The sequence below is a fragment of the Molossus molossus genome, unplaced genomic scaffold (genome assembly GCF_014108415.1).
Source record: "Molossus molossus isolate mMolMol1 unplaced genomic scaffold, mMolMol1.p scaffold_m16_p_19, whole genome shotgun sequence".
Lineage (NCBI taxonomy): Eukaryota > Metazoa > Chordata > Mammalia > Chiroptera > Molossidae > Molossus > Molossus molossus.
In genome coordinates, this window is record NW_023425354.1 from 14,519,872 (window position 1) to 14,535,169 (window position 15,298).

General features: G+C 38.6%; 1 protein-coding gene across 2 annotated transcripts in view; it reads left to right on the forward strand.

The window, feature by feature from the left end:
• The window catches only part of KANSL1 (KAT8 regulatory NSL complex subunit 1), a 196,169-nt gene that overhangs the window by 136,329 nt on the left and 44,542 nt on the right, over positions 1-15,298 (forward strand). For both annotated transcript variants that reach the window (XM_036268959.1, XM_036268960.1), the window contains one exon: positions 8,921-9,025. In XM_036268959.1, coding sequence (XP_036124852.1) covers positions 8,921-9,025 — 105 coding nt within the window. The remainder of the gene's footprint in view (positions 1-8,920; positions 9,026-15,298) is intronic.

Consider the following 15,298-nt stretch of genomic DNA (forward strand, 5'->3'; position numbering starts at 1 on the left):
AAATTAGCTAGAGCAAATGAGAAGTTAAAACTAAAAATATTCACCAACGGTGGCGAATATTTTGTTTTCTTTTGCTCTTTTCCACAAGGGGAATTTGGTGAGATTTGTAGAGCGAGAGTTGGAATGGTGATAGGAATAGGTAGGAGATAACTGGATATGCCTATTCTGGGTGAATAAAAAGTCTTGTTCTGTCAGGGACACCTCTTCAGTGTCTGTTTCTAGGTTATTATAGCCAGTAGTTAAGTGGGAATTTTCATATTTGAGAACAAGAGTCTCTTAGTAACAACTGAGATTAGTACAGTGGTCGTCCTATTTGTTACTTTTTTTATATATTCATAAACGTGTGTTTATATGTGTGTATATGTTTTTTTAGTTCCCCATTATAAAATTACTTCATAGATTTGAAGATGCTTTCGTTTGTAAGATGCACCATTTTTTTATGTGCCACTAAGAAATGATTTCCGTTAAACTGAGATGTCATCAGTTGTTAAGATGCATTCTGAGTTAAAAGATGTTGAGATGTGAAGTATGCCTTAGAATTGATGAAAAACTGTGTTATCAATTCTTAGGGAACTCGGAAAATACAGGGAATTATAAAAGAAAATACAAGGAATTATAAAAGGAAAAATAAAAAAATATCCAGTTTGGCTCAGTGGTTGGAGCATTGGCCTGCAGACCAGAGAGTCCCCGGTTCGATTCCCGCTAGGGGCACATACACAAACAAAGAAAAAAAGAATATTCTTATAAAAGGAAAAATACCTTTCTCTTTACATTTTTATTTTTATTTTATTTTTATTTTTTTTATCCTCACCCGAGGACATTTTTCTATTTTTTGTTCAGGTAGAGTGGGAGGGAGGGAGAGGAACAGAGAGAGAGAGAAACATCGATGTGAAAGGAACACATTGAGTGGCTGCCACCCGCACGACCGACCAGGGCCGGGGACAAACTGCAACCGAGGTACACACCCTTAGCGGGAACCCAACCCGGGTATCTCAGGACTGCAGGCTGACGCTCTAACTGCTGAGCCAAACCGGCCAGGGCTCTCTTTACATTTTTAAAGCCAGAATTTGTTTCTTTTTAAAAATGCTTGAGACTTGAAAAAGGCCCAAAGGCATCCAGATACAATATAAGATCATACTGAGGTGGTGTCTATTGGTTTCTCCATTATTAAGGTACCAATTTGATTCTTGTTAATGAAACACCCTGCTAATTCTTCTAGTTGGGTCGTGGTGATTTCCTCTGACTCTCAGTATCTTTCATTAATGGTCATCAGCTCACAAATGATGAAATAACCACGAACTTCTGCAGATTTTACTTGCATGTCCTTTCTGCATTACTCTTCAAAACCAGGTCCAATGATTGTCAGTTTGAGTAGCGGAGATCATGATGAGTATCACCTGAAATGACTGGTATTAAATACAGCTCTTTCAAAACAGAAACCAGTGAACATCCTTCAAGATGAAACACTCCTTTCTCTCAGTTTTGCTGTGAACCTAAAACTACTCTTAAAAAAACAAAAAACAAAACCCAGCCCTGGCCAGTTTGGCTCAGCGGTTAGAGCGTCGACCTGCAGTCCCGAGAGGCCCAGGTTCGGTTCCTGCTAAGGGCGCGTACCTCGGTTGCAGTTTGTCCCCGGCCCTGGTTGGTCGTGCGGGTGGCAGCCACACGATGTGTCCCTTTCACATCGGTGTTTCTCTCTCTCTCTGATCCTGTCTGTCCCTCCCACTCTACCTGAACAAAAAAGGAAAAATGTCCTCGGGTGAGGATTTAAAAAAAAAAAAAAACCCAAACTCAACATTTGGGCATACTTTCTTCCAGTATTTTCTTTTTTTTTTATCCTCACCTGAGGACATTTTTCCATTTTTGTTCAGATAGAGTGGGAGGAAGAGGGAGAGAGAAACATCGATATGAAAGGGACACACTGAATGGCTGCCTCCCATGTGACCCCGACCAGGGCCAGGGATGAACTGCAACCAAGGTATGTACCCTTGACTGGAATCGAACCCACGACTCATTGGTCCACAAGCTGATGCTCTAACCGCTGAGCCAAATGGGCCAGGGCGGGCCTTGGTTGATTTTTTTAATTGTGCTTTATTAAAATGATACAGGCATGCGTTAGAGATATTGCAGGTTCGGTTCACCACAGTCAAGTTGGAGGGTCTTCTTGCCTTCGCTTTTTAAAAGCATGCTATAATAAACATTCTTACCTAAATCACAGCATGAATACTTTATGTTCTTGATGCATACTTGAAACAAGTTTTTTGACAGTATGCCTCAGTTTACAGCCTCACTAGCTGTGTGAGAAGATAGTCTTATTTTATTTTTGGTTCCTGATTTATTCTTTAGTTTATAACTCAGCAGTGATGACAGAGCAGTTTTGGAAACTTTCAAAAATCTTAGGTATTTCTAAATATCTGGAAAATAGTCATTCTGGAAATTTATGTATATATTGATTATCCAGGAGTTCTATCATGTAGGGCATAATGCATTAAAGAAGCACTACACTTGAACTTGGTAATCTCTGGTTCTAGTTCTGGCTTTGCTGCCATATAGCTATATATTTTTGGGAAAAAAGTTACTGAACATTGCTGATTCTCATTTTCATGGTCTCTAAAATAAGGCATTCTAGATTTTAATATTTTTTTCTTTGTCTGTAGTCTGAATTTACAATATGTTATAAAATTCTGACAGGAAGAGTGAAAGTAGAATGATAATCTTAATAAATAATATATCAAGAAAACTCACAACTTTATTGAATACATGCATTTATACAATGTCTATGTATACAAATATATTAGTTACCTGGGGCTGCCATAATGACATTGCACACATTGGGTGGTAAACATTACACAACAGAAATTTATTTTCTCATAGTTATGGAGGCTAGAATTCTGAAATGAAGGTGTAGGCAGGACCATGCTACTTTGGAAGATTATGGGGAGGAATCCTTCCTTGTCTTTTCCTAAGCTTCTGGTGGTGCTGGTAATCCTTGGTGTTCCTTGGTTTATAGCTCCATCACTCCAGTTTCTGCTTACATCTTCACATGACCATCTTCTCTCTCACTGTGTCTATGTCCAAATTTCCCTCTTATGAGGACAATTGGTCATGTTGGGATTTAGATCCCCCACTAAAGGGTTCTTAAATTGATTACATCCGCAAAGACCTTGCTTCCAAATAAAGTCACATAGGTTCTGGGTGACATAAGTTTTGGGGAGATATATACTGTTCCACCCAATATAACATAAACAATGGGCTTTCCCCCAAAGATATATTTATGCATTTTGTTTTTATGTATCACTACAATAATAACAGTCTGAGCATAACTGTATTAAACATTTTACTGTTATTCTCAAATTTAAAGATAAACAAATGGAGAGTCAAAGAGGTCAAGTAGTTTGTTCATGGTCATAAAGCCAAGTGAGTGCAGACCTGAGATTTGAGTATCTGACTCTTGTTATGCAAGTTTGTTGCTTTAAGTGCTTGACTATTTGAATTGTAGAAACAGGAGGTTTTTTACTACTTGTATTTTAGAAAAGTGGATTGGTGTTCCCAATTCCCATTCTGCTCCAAGATTTTCTAGAGTTGCCTCGGTTGTGCATTTCTTTCATGAGATGAATTTAGGTTTGGCTATAAATGATTTGTCTTTGGATAGGGAATTGGAGGGTAAGGCTTTCTTTTTTTTTTTTTTTAAGGATTATTCTCTTGAATATTAAGGTTAATTTTCTTGAAGGGATGTATTCCAAAAAAGAAAGTATTTAAGAACTGCTAAGTCATTACCAATTTTTGTTGTGGCAAGTTTGGTATTACCTCCCAGGCTAAGTGAGTCCTTTGAGTACTTTTGGGAATGATAATTCCTGTTGCTCTTAGAGAAGGAATGCATTTTCTAGGAGTTCCTCTGTACTCTTCTCCATACTATTGTGATATTTTCACAATATTTTGATATTTTTACAATTTTATATTTAGCCTATTTTTTTTAAAAAAAGATTCCCCTTGCTTTAGAATGAGAAAGGAAAACCTTTTTTTGTATGTGTACTGTTATACAGGTACATTCATGCAATTTGATGCACAGAGCAAATCTGACAAGTCAAAAGGTTTGTTAGAGGCAGAGCTAAATTGGAACTCAGGGATGATTATCTGACTCCAAAGCATTTTTTGTCTGATACACTGTGCTGTTATATCCTTTTCATCATTTCTCTTAAGCATATTTTTTTCTTTATTTTTATGGTCTTTTTTTTTTTTTTTTAATCCTCACCCAAGGACATTTTTTGATATTTTGTTCAGATAGAGTGGGAGGGAGAGAGAGGAAGAGAGAGATAGAAACATCGATGTGAAAGGGACACATTGAATGGTCGCCACCCACACGACCCTGACCAGGGCCGGGGACAAACTGCAACCGAGGTAACCGAACCCGGGTCTCTCCAGACCACAGGCCAACACTCTAACTGCTGAGCCAAACCGGCCAGGGCTCTTTATTTATTTTTAGAGAGGAAGGGAGAGGGTGAGAGATAGAAACATCAATGAGAGAGAACATCAAGTGCATACCCCCCACTAGGGGTTTGGCCTACAACTTGGGCATGTGCTCTGACCAGGAATTGAACCAGCTACCTCTTGGTGCATGGGTTGACACTCAATCACTGAGCCACACCAGCCAGGCTCTCTTAAGCATAGTTATTGAAATTTTACAGCTGGTAAATAAAATTGAGGGTGAAAGCACAAGGGACCAAGTGAATCCTGTTACTTGAGACTCCTTTCTCTTAACACACAGTCTTTATCCGTGTCTAGTACAAAGCATATCCCCCCCCCCCTTTTTTTTTTTTGGTTAACCCTCACCTGAGGATATTTTTCCATTGGTTTTTAGATAAAGTAGAAGGGAGGAGAGGGAGAGAAAGGGAAACATTGATGTGAGACACATTGATTGGTTGTCTTCCTGGTGACCTTGACCAGGGTTGGGGATTACACTTGCAACCCAGGTACATGCCCTTGACCAGGAATCGAACTGGTGACCCTCCAGCCTGTGGGACTCTCTAACTGCTGAACCAAACCAGCCAGGGCTGTATCTCCTTTTTTAATCCATGTTTTTTATCCCTCCTTCTGACTGATCTATGAAATGACAACAATTATAAACTAAGGATGGAAATATTAGGAATGAGAGGTGAAAGAGCATTGGAACTTCCGGGTAGAAAAGGAGCAGAATGGGAATAGCAAAAGTCTGGAACACCTTTGTCTTCAGAATTGATGCAGAATTCCCATCTTGATAGAGTTATAAGGCATGGTGGACAACTATATTTTTTCTAGGTAGACCAGGATGATGGTCTACTGTGAGGTCACTGACATCATCATTAAAATGAGTAGGGAAGATTGACCAATGAAATAGGGGTGTGAATATGTGAAATTTTATTTTAATTCTATTTCACAAATTAAGAGGTGCTTTTTTTTTTTAAATCTTGTACTTCGACTCCATATAGTATCTGAAATTGGTTAAGGGGGAAGCAGTAAACTCATGTATACAACTTAGTTTTTTCTTTTGTTTCTCTTTTGGTTGGTTTGGCACTGTTTTTGTAATCAAGCTTATTATAATTCTCTCTTCCATTTCTTTTGTTTTCAGTTTTGTCTCCCCCTTCCCCCCGCCTTTTTTTTTTTACTTAATGTAGAACAGCTTTGTGTTTTCATAAGAATAATTTATTAAGGATATATTATAACACATGTAACTGTGAAACCCAGCTTGGGGTTGACATATCAGGTGTGGAGCAGAACTTTATGAAGTTTTCTTTGCTAATAGTAACCTTTGCTTTCATGTCTATTAAATACATTAAGTATAAGGGATCTTAAGTAATCATATAGACCTCTTCTGTAAAGCCCTTCTTCCATCAGCCTCTTCACTTAGGTTCTACGTCTTTTGTGCTCTTACATCATCCTCTCTAAACTTTTGCTATAGTACTATCATTGTACTACTTTGCCTACCTGTCTGTCCAAGGTAGATGAAGATAAACTCCTTATGAGTGGAATGTAATTTATTTTCTTAAGGTTTCACATCATGAAGCACATGGTAGACACTCAGTAAATGTCCCCTGAATTAATGAAATTTGGTTATTTGGATGCTTTTTATTTGCTCATCCTCTTTTTAGTGCTTCCATCCTTTTTGATATGAGGTACAATATAAGGAATTTATTGGTTGGTTTTGTGTGCTATAGTGAACTTACAAATTTGAGCAGGGTGGGGGGCTGGGGGGCATCAAAGTATAGAACAGTGTTAGCTGCATCAGTGTAGCACTTGAGCACATATTTGCAAAAATATATTTGATTAAAACTAATGGGCATTGAAAAGACCTCTGAACAGATCAATGGGAGCTCCATTCTTGTTGCAGAGGCCAGAAACCTTGGCTAGTTCTGACTTCCTTCCCTCACATCCCAAGAAGCACACTTGCATAGCTGATTGATTCTGTCTGCAAACATATATATACAGAATGAAATCACTTTGGTCCAGGCAAGTACAGGGTGTTACAAAAGTAGGTTTACAGTTGTGAGCATGTAAAACACAGTTTATTCATATTATTTATTAAGTATTGTATTTCCATACAAACAACTATAAACTTGCTGTTGCCCCACCTTGTATTTTCTGCTTTTCTGTTTACCACTCACTCATGTGTTTTTACTTTTATCTTCAGACACAGTGGTGGTGGGGGGCATTGATGTGAGAGAGATACATCTATTGGTTGCCACCCTCACGACCCCAATCAAGGCTAGGGACAAACTACAGCCAAGGTAAGTGCCCTTGGCCGGAATTGAACCTGGGACTCCCTGCTCCGCAGGCCAATGCTCTAACCCTCTAACCACTGAGCCAAACCCGCCAGGGCTGGGTTTTTTTTGTTTTGTTTTTTTGTTTTGTTTTGTTTTTTAACTTTTAAAGTTTATTATCGCCGTTGTTCACCCAAGGATATTTTTCCATTGATATTTAGATAGAGTGGAAGGGGCGGGGAGGGGAGGGGGGATATCATTGTGAGGAGACACATCAATTGGTTGCCTCCCGCATGACCCAGACCAGGGTTGAGTATTGAACCTGCAACCCAGGTATGGTCTCTTGACCAGAAATTGAACCCAAGACCCTTTAGTGTGAGGGCTGTCACTGTTAATGCTAAGCCAAACCAGCCAGGTTGAGAAACCTCATTTTGAAGGCTAGGCCAAATGTTTCTTGCTTAATTAATGACAGAGGAGTCTGTACATCATTTTCTGTGCAGGTTAAGTACGATCTTATTCCAAATTAGTTAAGTGTTGTTTCTCTTGCTTTCAGGGGGCAGGACATTTTCTTTAAAAACAAACAAACAAACAAAAAACAGGTATATTTCATTGTCCTTTCTTAATGCTGACTCCCGCCATTTCAACCCTTTTCATCTCTTTGCATGCCCTATTTCAGAGATTTTTGAGTTAGAAAAGATCGCAGGAGTGGATCATTTTGTTCATTGGTTCATAAGAGCCTAGGGAGCCCAAACAGATGGTCAAAATCTCTAGTCCCTGAAATCTTTATTTTAAGATGTTATCTGGAGGATTCTGATATTGCATCAAGACTGATTGAGTTATTTTTTCAGTTTAGACCTTATGTTACTCCCCCTAGGTATTCTGAGTAAACTTGGTGTTGGACCTGGGTAGATATCATTTGATAAGTTTCCCCAGGTGATTCTAATACAAAATTTCTGTTAAGAGCGTCTTATCAATCAGATTTTAAATTTTTTCTAGACCAGAGATAGAGAACCAAAGACAAAAAGCCCTGGTCACTTGCAAACCAGTCTTTCTTTTACACAACATTGTAACCTGATTTTGGTCACCTTTACTTGGGATTCATGTGTGTGGTTTTTTGTGTTTTATTTGTTTGTTTTTCATAGTAAGCTAACTTCTGCCTTTACCAAGCTGGTAAATAAAACTGAGGGTGAAGGCACAAGGGACCAAGTGAATTCTGTTACATGAGACTTCTTTCTCTTAACACACAGTCTTCATCCGTGTCTAGTACAAAACTCAGCAAGTTGGGCCCATGCTGATAATAGAGCGGATTTGTGGAGTCACATAAATTTCTTTTCACGCTGTTTAAATTTCCTGGATTGGATATAAGATCTAAATATGAATTGTCAAGCAGGAAACGAATCTGGGGTAATATTAGTGAGTATGAGAAACAGGTACCTTTGGAACACTTTTTTAAAAATATATATGGTTCTTGGTTTCTTATATATTATAGGACCTGTTTCACCTTTGTTTCCACCCAGTAATTTTGGTTGTTCATCATTTTAGCGCATCATTTATCATTGTAGCATTTCCCGTTTGGTAATCCTTAAGCCACATTTTTGGTCAAGTAAGCTAAAAAGGCTACATTGCTGTTGTTATTATAGTATAGTCTGGTTGGTAACATAGTGTAAAATACCATATACTGTGATAAAGATTCCAGATATAAAAGAAGCTAAATGGTAATAAGCCGTGTAGGTCAAAACATTCAATGGAAGAAAGTGGAAGCTTGGATCTGAGTCTTAGACTTTACTCATGGCCATTTTTGTTGAAGTAATTCTTGGGAAAAGCATAGCATGAGGGAAAATGCCTCTGGTAAGCCACTCCCCTTCCCCTAACCCTGTTTTAAAAAGTCCTCACCTGAGGATATTTTTCCATTTATCTTCAGATAGAGTGGGTGGGAGGGAGGGAGGGACAGACACAGCAATTGGTTGCCTCCTGCATGACCCCAACCAGAGCTGGGGACCAAACCGCAACTGAGGTACATGCCCTTGACCTGAATTGAACCTGAGACTCTAAGGTCCGCGTAACGACCCTATAACCGCTGAGCCTAACAGGCCAGGGCTCCCCTAACCCTTTTGGTATTAACTTCTAATTTAAATTTGTAACTTATAATATCACTCACTTGTGCTGTTTTTCTCTGTGTCTTGTAGGGGTTGATAGTTCTTGGAGAGGCGCCTCCTCCAGAGCATACAACAACAGACTTATTTCTTCCACTTAGTTCCGAGGTGAAGACAGATCATGGGAATGATAAATTGGTAAGTATAAACACCAGTAAGGATATGAGTGCAAATTCAGGGTTTAGGAGCACACAGTTTATTCTCTGTTAGAAGGGTCCTTACATTGGCTGGAAGAAGGGCGCTCTATCCCTTTTTATTACTTTTGGCATTTAAAGATCTGAATTCCTGAGGAGGGGCAGTATACAACTCCTAATTTTCAAGACAACGCAGCTAGAGCATTGTGACATTATGGAGTGTTAATGGGAATCAGGAGAACCCAGGGCTCTGGTACCTCTGACAAGTAAGGTAACCTTTCTGGGCCACTGTAAAATCAAAAGGTTGAACTAGAGCCCTGGCCAGTTTGGCTCAGCGGTTAGAGCGTCGGCCTGCGGTCCGGAGAGACCTGGGTTCGGTTCCCGCTAAGGGCACGTACTTCGGTTGCAGTTTGTCCCCGGCCCTGGTTGGTCGTGTGGGTGGCAGCCACTCGATGTGTCCCTTCACGTCGATGTTTCTCTCTCTCTCTCTCTCTCCCTTCCGCTCTCTCCCTCCCACTCTATCTGTACAAAAAATGGAAAAATATCCTCGGGTGAGGATAAAAAAATAAAAAAAAAGGTTGAACTAGAGGTTTAACTCACAGAGATGCTGAAAATACTCTCTGTGAGTTATCCCCTTTAATTTTATAATGAGGGTGACGCTGTCATTTTCTGTAATCTTCTGAAACCTATTTCTCTCAAAACCAATGTTAATTTCTTTTCCTTCTGATATCCAAGAGCACTTTTTGTTTCTTTTACTTTTTTTTCCCCCAGAAGGCCACTAGTTTTTACGAATATTTGCATTTCTAGATTTAAGTAGTTTGTTAGAAGTTTCAAAGTCCCATGACAGTTGTTCAGGAGGCTAGTAAGTAGTGCTAATTCTTTAAATTATAGCTTGTCTCCTTTGCATCTGCAAATCAGCAAAGTTTATTATTCTTTTTCATTACCATTGTTAGCAGGAACTCATATGATATAGAAACTAACTTTCCTAATGAGACTGCTTAAAGAAAGCCAGCCACTGCTGCTAGGAGTAAATGCAAAGACATTAAGAGACTGATGGTTTTAACTGGAAAGTAATTTTAAATAAATTAAAGAGCAGAATGACGAATTTTGCCACTATTCAATCTATAGAATTGTTTTTAAGTCATTTGTGCAACTGTTCTAGTGATTGCTCTAGCCAGGATAAAATTTGTTTAAAATGAGAGACAACAGCCGGGACCTGTGTGGCTCAATGGTGAGCATCAACCTATGCACCAGTCAACCATTTGATTCCCGATCCTGGCATATGGGCATATCCCCAGTGGGGGGCATGCAGGAGGTGGCCAGTCGATGTTCTCATTGATGTTTCTATTGCTCTCTCTCTTCCTCTCTCTAAAATTTTTTAAAAAATGAGAGACAACACATTATTAGAAAGTTGGAAGGTCAGTTGGTGGTATGATAATTATAGGAAACATGAGACTTGAAGCATATGTGATTGGGAGTGAGTTTTCTAGACATTTATATATTTGTGTACAGTATTTAAGGATTCCAAAATTTTTCTGGTAATCTCCTATACTCAGCACTTGTGGAGGATAGGACATAACAGTCTCATTGTATTATTCATTCTCATCGTTATATTTGTACACATTCACATATGTGTGCATGCATAATCCACCTATGGACTTTCCCTTTTCCACACCCACCATTCACTTGCATATGTATAACCCATATTCGATTGTAAGATTGATTTTTGAAGATCAAGACCATCTTCTTGCCCTGGCCGGTTTGGCTCAGCGGTTATAGCATCTGCCCTCAGACAAAGGGCCTTGGGTTTGATTCCACGTCCACCAAGTGACTTGGTGGTTTAGGTAAAAATGAGACTATGTGCCTCACTTTCCTATGTCTGTTATGTTGAGGTTAAACAAAAAAATCTATAAATTTATATAAAAACAATTTTGATTTTTCATTTTAAAATATTTCAGTCTGACCAGTGTGGCTCAGTAGTTGAGCATCGACCCATGCACTAGGAGGTCGCTGGTTCATTTACTAGTCAGGAATTTTCAGAGCACTCCCAATTTAGCAAGATTTCCTGGCCATGGTCATGGCCAGTGACTGGTATACCGTTCGTGGGCCAGCAGTATTTTGGTGATTTTATTTATTTTTCTATTTTTCTTCAGATGATGGTGGGGGGGATCTCTACTGCTTGCCTCTGGCACAACTGAACCACAACTGAGGTACACGCCCTTGACCAGAATCAAACCCGAGATTCTCTGGTCCGTGGGCCAACAGTGCTGAGCCAAACCAGCCAGGGCTATTTTGGTGATTTTAAACAGAACTATGTATGCTGAGTATTATTGACCTGGGGAGCTTTTATATAAAGTTTAAAACTAGTTTATTTTGATACAGGAATAAAAGTTTAATTTTTTACATCCAGTTAGCCTTTCCTTCCATTTTAATGTTTATCAGAAAGGCAGTAATTAAATGAAATGGAACTGTTAATTTTTCTAGACTGACAAATCTGTGGTGCATTTAAGAAAATGATAAGCACTGGATGGGTAGCTCAGTTGGTTAGAACATCTTCCTGAATTGTCAATGTGTGGGTTTATCCCTGGTCAGTGCACATACAAGAATCAACCAGTGAATGCGTAAATAAGTAGAACAACGAAGGGATTGCCCCCCCCCACTCCCTCTCTTCCTCTCTCTAAAAATCAATAAATAAAGTAAAATGATATTTCAAACATTGAATGACTTAAGTAAAGATACATACATATCTTGTAGGTAGAGTTAATTTTATTGTGTGCTTTTAAGTATGTACCTTTGGGTTTTTACCTTATGATTTTCTCTCTTTTTAATCCTCACTCGAGGACATTTTTCCATTTTTTTTGTTCAGATAGAGTGGGAGGGAGGGGGAGAGAGAGAGAGAGTGAGAGAGACATCGACGTGAAAGGGGACACACAGAGTGGTCGCTACCCACTCGACCCAACCAGGGCCGGGAACAAATTGCATTTGAGGTTATGTGCCTTTAGCGGGAACTGAACCCAGGTCCCTCTGGACCGCAGGTCAACTAACCACTGAGCCAAACTAGCCCGGGCTATTTTCCCTATTTTTTGCTAAAATAAATCTAGTGGACATTGGTTCTTAGACCCCAGAAAAATTTACCCCATAAAACCTTAATTTATTATCTAGCTTTTCTTTAAGGGCTCTTTGTCACACTTAATTTGTCTGGCCAAGAGGGTGGAGTAATGAGTCAGATGCCTGCCCTACATGAAGAACAAAGTTGAATCTCAGTGCTGCGTTAAACCATTTTAATTCCGTACATCAGCACCTTCCAAATTGGGGGGAAAAATCACTTCAGTAACTTTCTGGGGATCGGGGGTGTGTGTGTGTGCGCACGTGTGCGTGCGGGCAGGGTACCAAAGCACTCTGTACTATCACTTCAGCTTTTTTGCTCTTTTCTTGGGGTGCTTGTACCCTCATTCATGTATCTGAACATCATATAAAATTAAAGAGAAGCTCTGTATAACTCTTTCTAGATGGGAGAGTCTTAAATTTTTTCATCCTTTTACATTTTCCATTATGGCAAATATCTGAGTCATACTTTAGTTTTCTGAAAATACTCATGCTTTAAAACACTGCAGTAGTAGTGATTCAGCTTAAATTAGTGTGTGGATTAAATATTTGTTAATGTTTCTCTGCTCTCTGTCTTTGCAGCCTTTTGGACTGAGAAGGGAGTGTTGTTCACTTTGTTTTAAGGCAGTGTGATTGCATTTAAGAGCTCTAAGTAAACTTACATGTGTTTGTGAGTTGTATTTTTCTTTTCTCTATCAAACACTATTGGAAGATTGGGGTTAATATTTTAAGCTCTTTGTATTTGAGAATGAGTGATGAATGCAGGTGCCCCAGTGCCTTGCTTTTGGACCTCTTGTGATAACAGGATATCCCAAGGTCTCTGAGCAGATAGATTCCTCCTGAATATTCAGTGCTTCCATTTGTGGTAGGAACTGGAATTTAGGCACATTCCCTCTCTGACGTTCATGCTCTTGATTGCTGTGTGCTTCTGCTAAACAGTGTTTTACCTTTTGACTTTAATTTTAATTTGGAGGCTGAATTACCCCCAGAAAAGTTTGAATTTCTCTAAGAAAATCCACAGAATTCATATTGAAGATCGGTGGCATTTAAATATATCTATATATTGGCATGAAAAACAGGATAGGTTCTTAGTAGTAGTTATCTGTAGATGGTGAGATTACTGGTGATTTGTGTTCTTTTTTCTCTTCAGACTTTCTATAAGAAAGACAAATTTGTTTAGAAATACAACTTTATTAAAGAATGGCAACATTTTTGTCTTGGCAGGTGTCTTTACAGTTAATTGCCCCATCATTCTTACAAAATAAATCTCAAATAGAGTCAATCTGTTACTTAAACAGGGGCCCATGTAGACAGTGTAAATCAGATCTGCCACAATTTAGTGCTAAAAGCTGTTAAGTGAATGTAAAATTGATAGAAGTTCTTAAGATTCATATACCAGCAAAAATTTCATAGTTGTAGCATTTTCATGTTCAAAGAAAATTTTTCATCTTAACCAGAACTTCTGAAATCTAGGAAAGCTGTAAAATGCCTGGAATCATACATCCGCTACTTATTGCCAACCTGAATCTTAAATCCTTCAGATTTTCCAGTCCTTTGTCATATTATAATAATTGTGCTTTTTGGGGTTCCCCCTGAATAGTAAATTCTCATTAACATTATTTGGGTTTATCTTTTTTTTCTTTTTTTTTTTCCTTAAACAATTTTTTTTTTTCAAAGACAAAGGAAGGGAGAGAGAAACATTGATGTGAGAAACATGTATCAGCTGCCTCCTATACACCCTCTACTGGGGATCAAGCCCACAACCCAGGCATGTGCCCTGACCGGGAATCTAACTGGAACCTATCAGTCCATGAGACAACGCCCAATGCACTGAGTCACAATGACCAGGCTATCTGGTTTTTTTGTTTGTTTTTTAATGTAAAAAATATTATCTAAATATAAAGAAAATTTCAGCCCTGGCCTGTTTGGCTCAGCAGTTAGAGCATCGGCCTGCGGTCCCGAGAGACCTGGTTTCGGTTCCTGCTAAGGGCATGTACCTTGGTTGCAGTTTGTCCCCGGCCCTGGTTGGTCGTGCAGGTGGCAGCCACTCGATGTGTCCCTTTCATATCGATGTTTCTTTCTCTCTCTCTCTCTCTCTCTCTCTCTCTCTCCTCTTTTCCTCTCTTTCTCTCCCACTCTACCTGAACAAAAAAAAATGGAAAAAATGTCCTCGGGTGAGGATAAAAAAAAATTTTTTTTAAAGAAAATTTTAGAATAGTTTTACCTCTATAACACTATTTTTGTCTTGTCATTATCTATGTGTGTATATTTTTAGTCACCACAAGTTATGTTTAAAATATTTGAATTTAGCTCTTTTCCAAAATCATTAGAGTACTATTTTTTAAAAAATATTTAGATATTTTTCTGGCACAAAGAAGCAAATGTCCTTTATGATTATTTTTAATATTTTGATTTGGTCACAACTTATAACTATGCCTCAGATGTTGAACATTTGGGATATTAATATCAATTGCAGTGACTACCTTTGTGCATAAGATTCTAGGGGATGTGTTGGTTGAGTTATTTATTTATTTATTTATTTATTATTAATTTATTATTAGAGATTGGGGAAGGAAGAGGGAGAGAGTGATAGAAACATTGATGAGAGAGAACACTGATTGGCTGCCTTCTGCATGCCCCCCACTGGGGATTGGGTCCACAACCTGGGCATGTGCCCTGTCTAGTAATTGAACCAGTGAAGTGACCTCTTGGTGCATGGGTCAACGATCAACCACTGAGCCACACTGGCCAGGCTGGTTGAGTTGTTTCTTTAAGATAGATTTTTACTATCGAGTAAAATACTTTATCATTGGATATCAACATCTTTATAACTCTTGCTATTTAATATCATATTACTTTCCAAGAGGAAATCTGTATAGCATTTAAGGTAATGAATATGTGGGCCAGTTTATCATAATTTTGGCATTATTAACTAATGTAATTGTTCAAAATGTGTGTGATACCTTAATGTACAGAGTATCCGAGAAATAAGACAGGACTGTTTCTCAGTGTTCACTCATTGTAATATACTGGTATGTCTCACCTGTGTATACACTACTTTGAGCTAATGTTTTGGATTATTTGTATTAAAACTTTTGAATTAGCTTCCCAATCCTCTTTTCTTTTCTTGATACTTGTTTGTGACTGCTCTCAGGAATACAGAGCCTGTTTT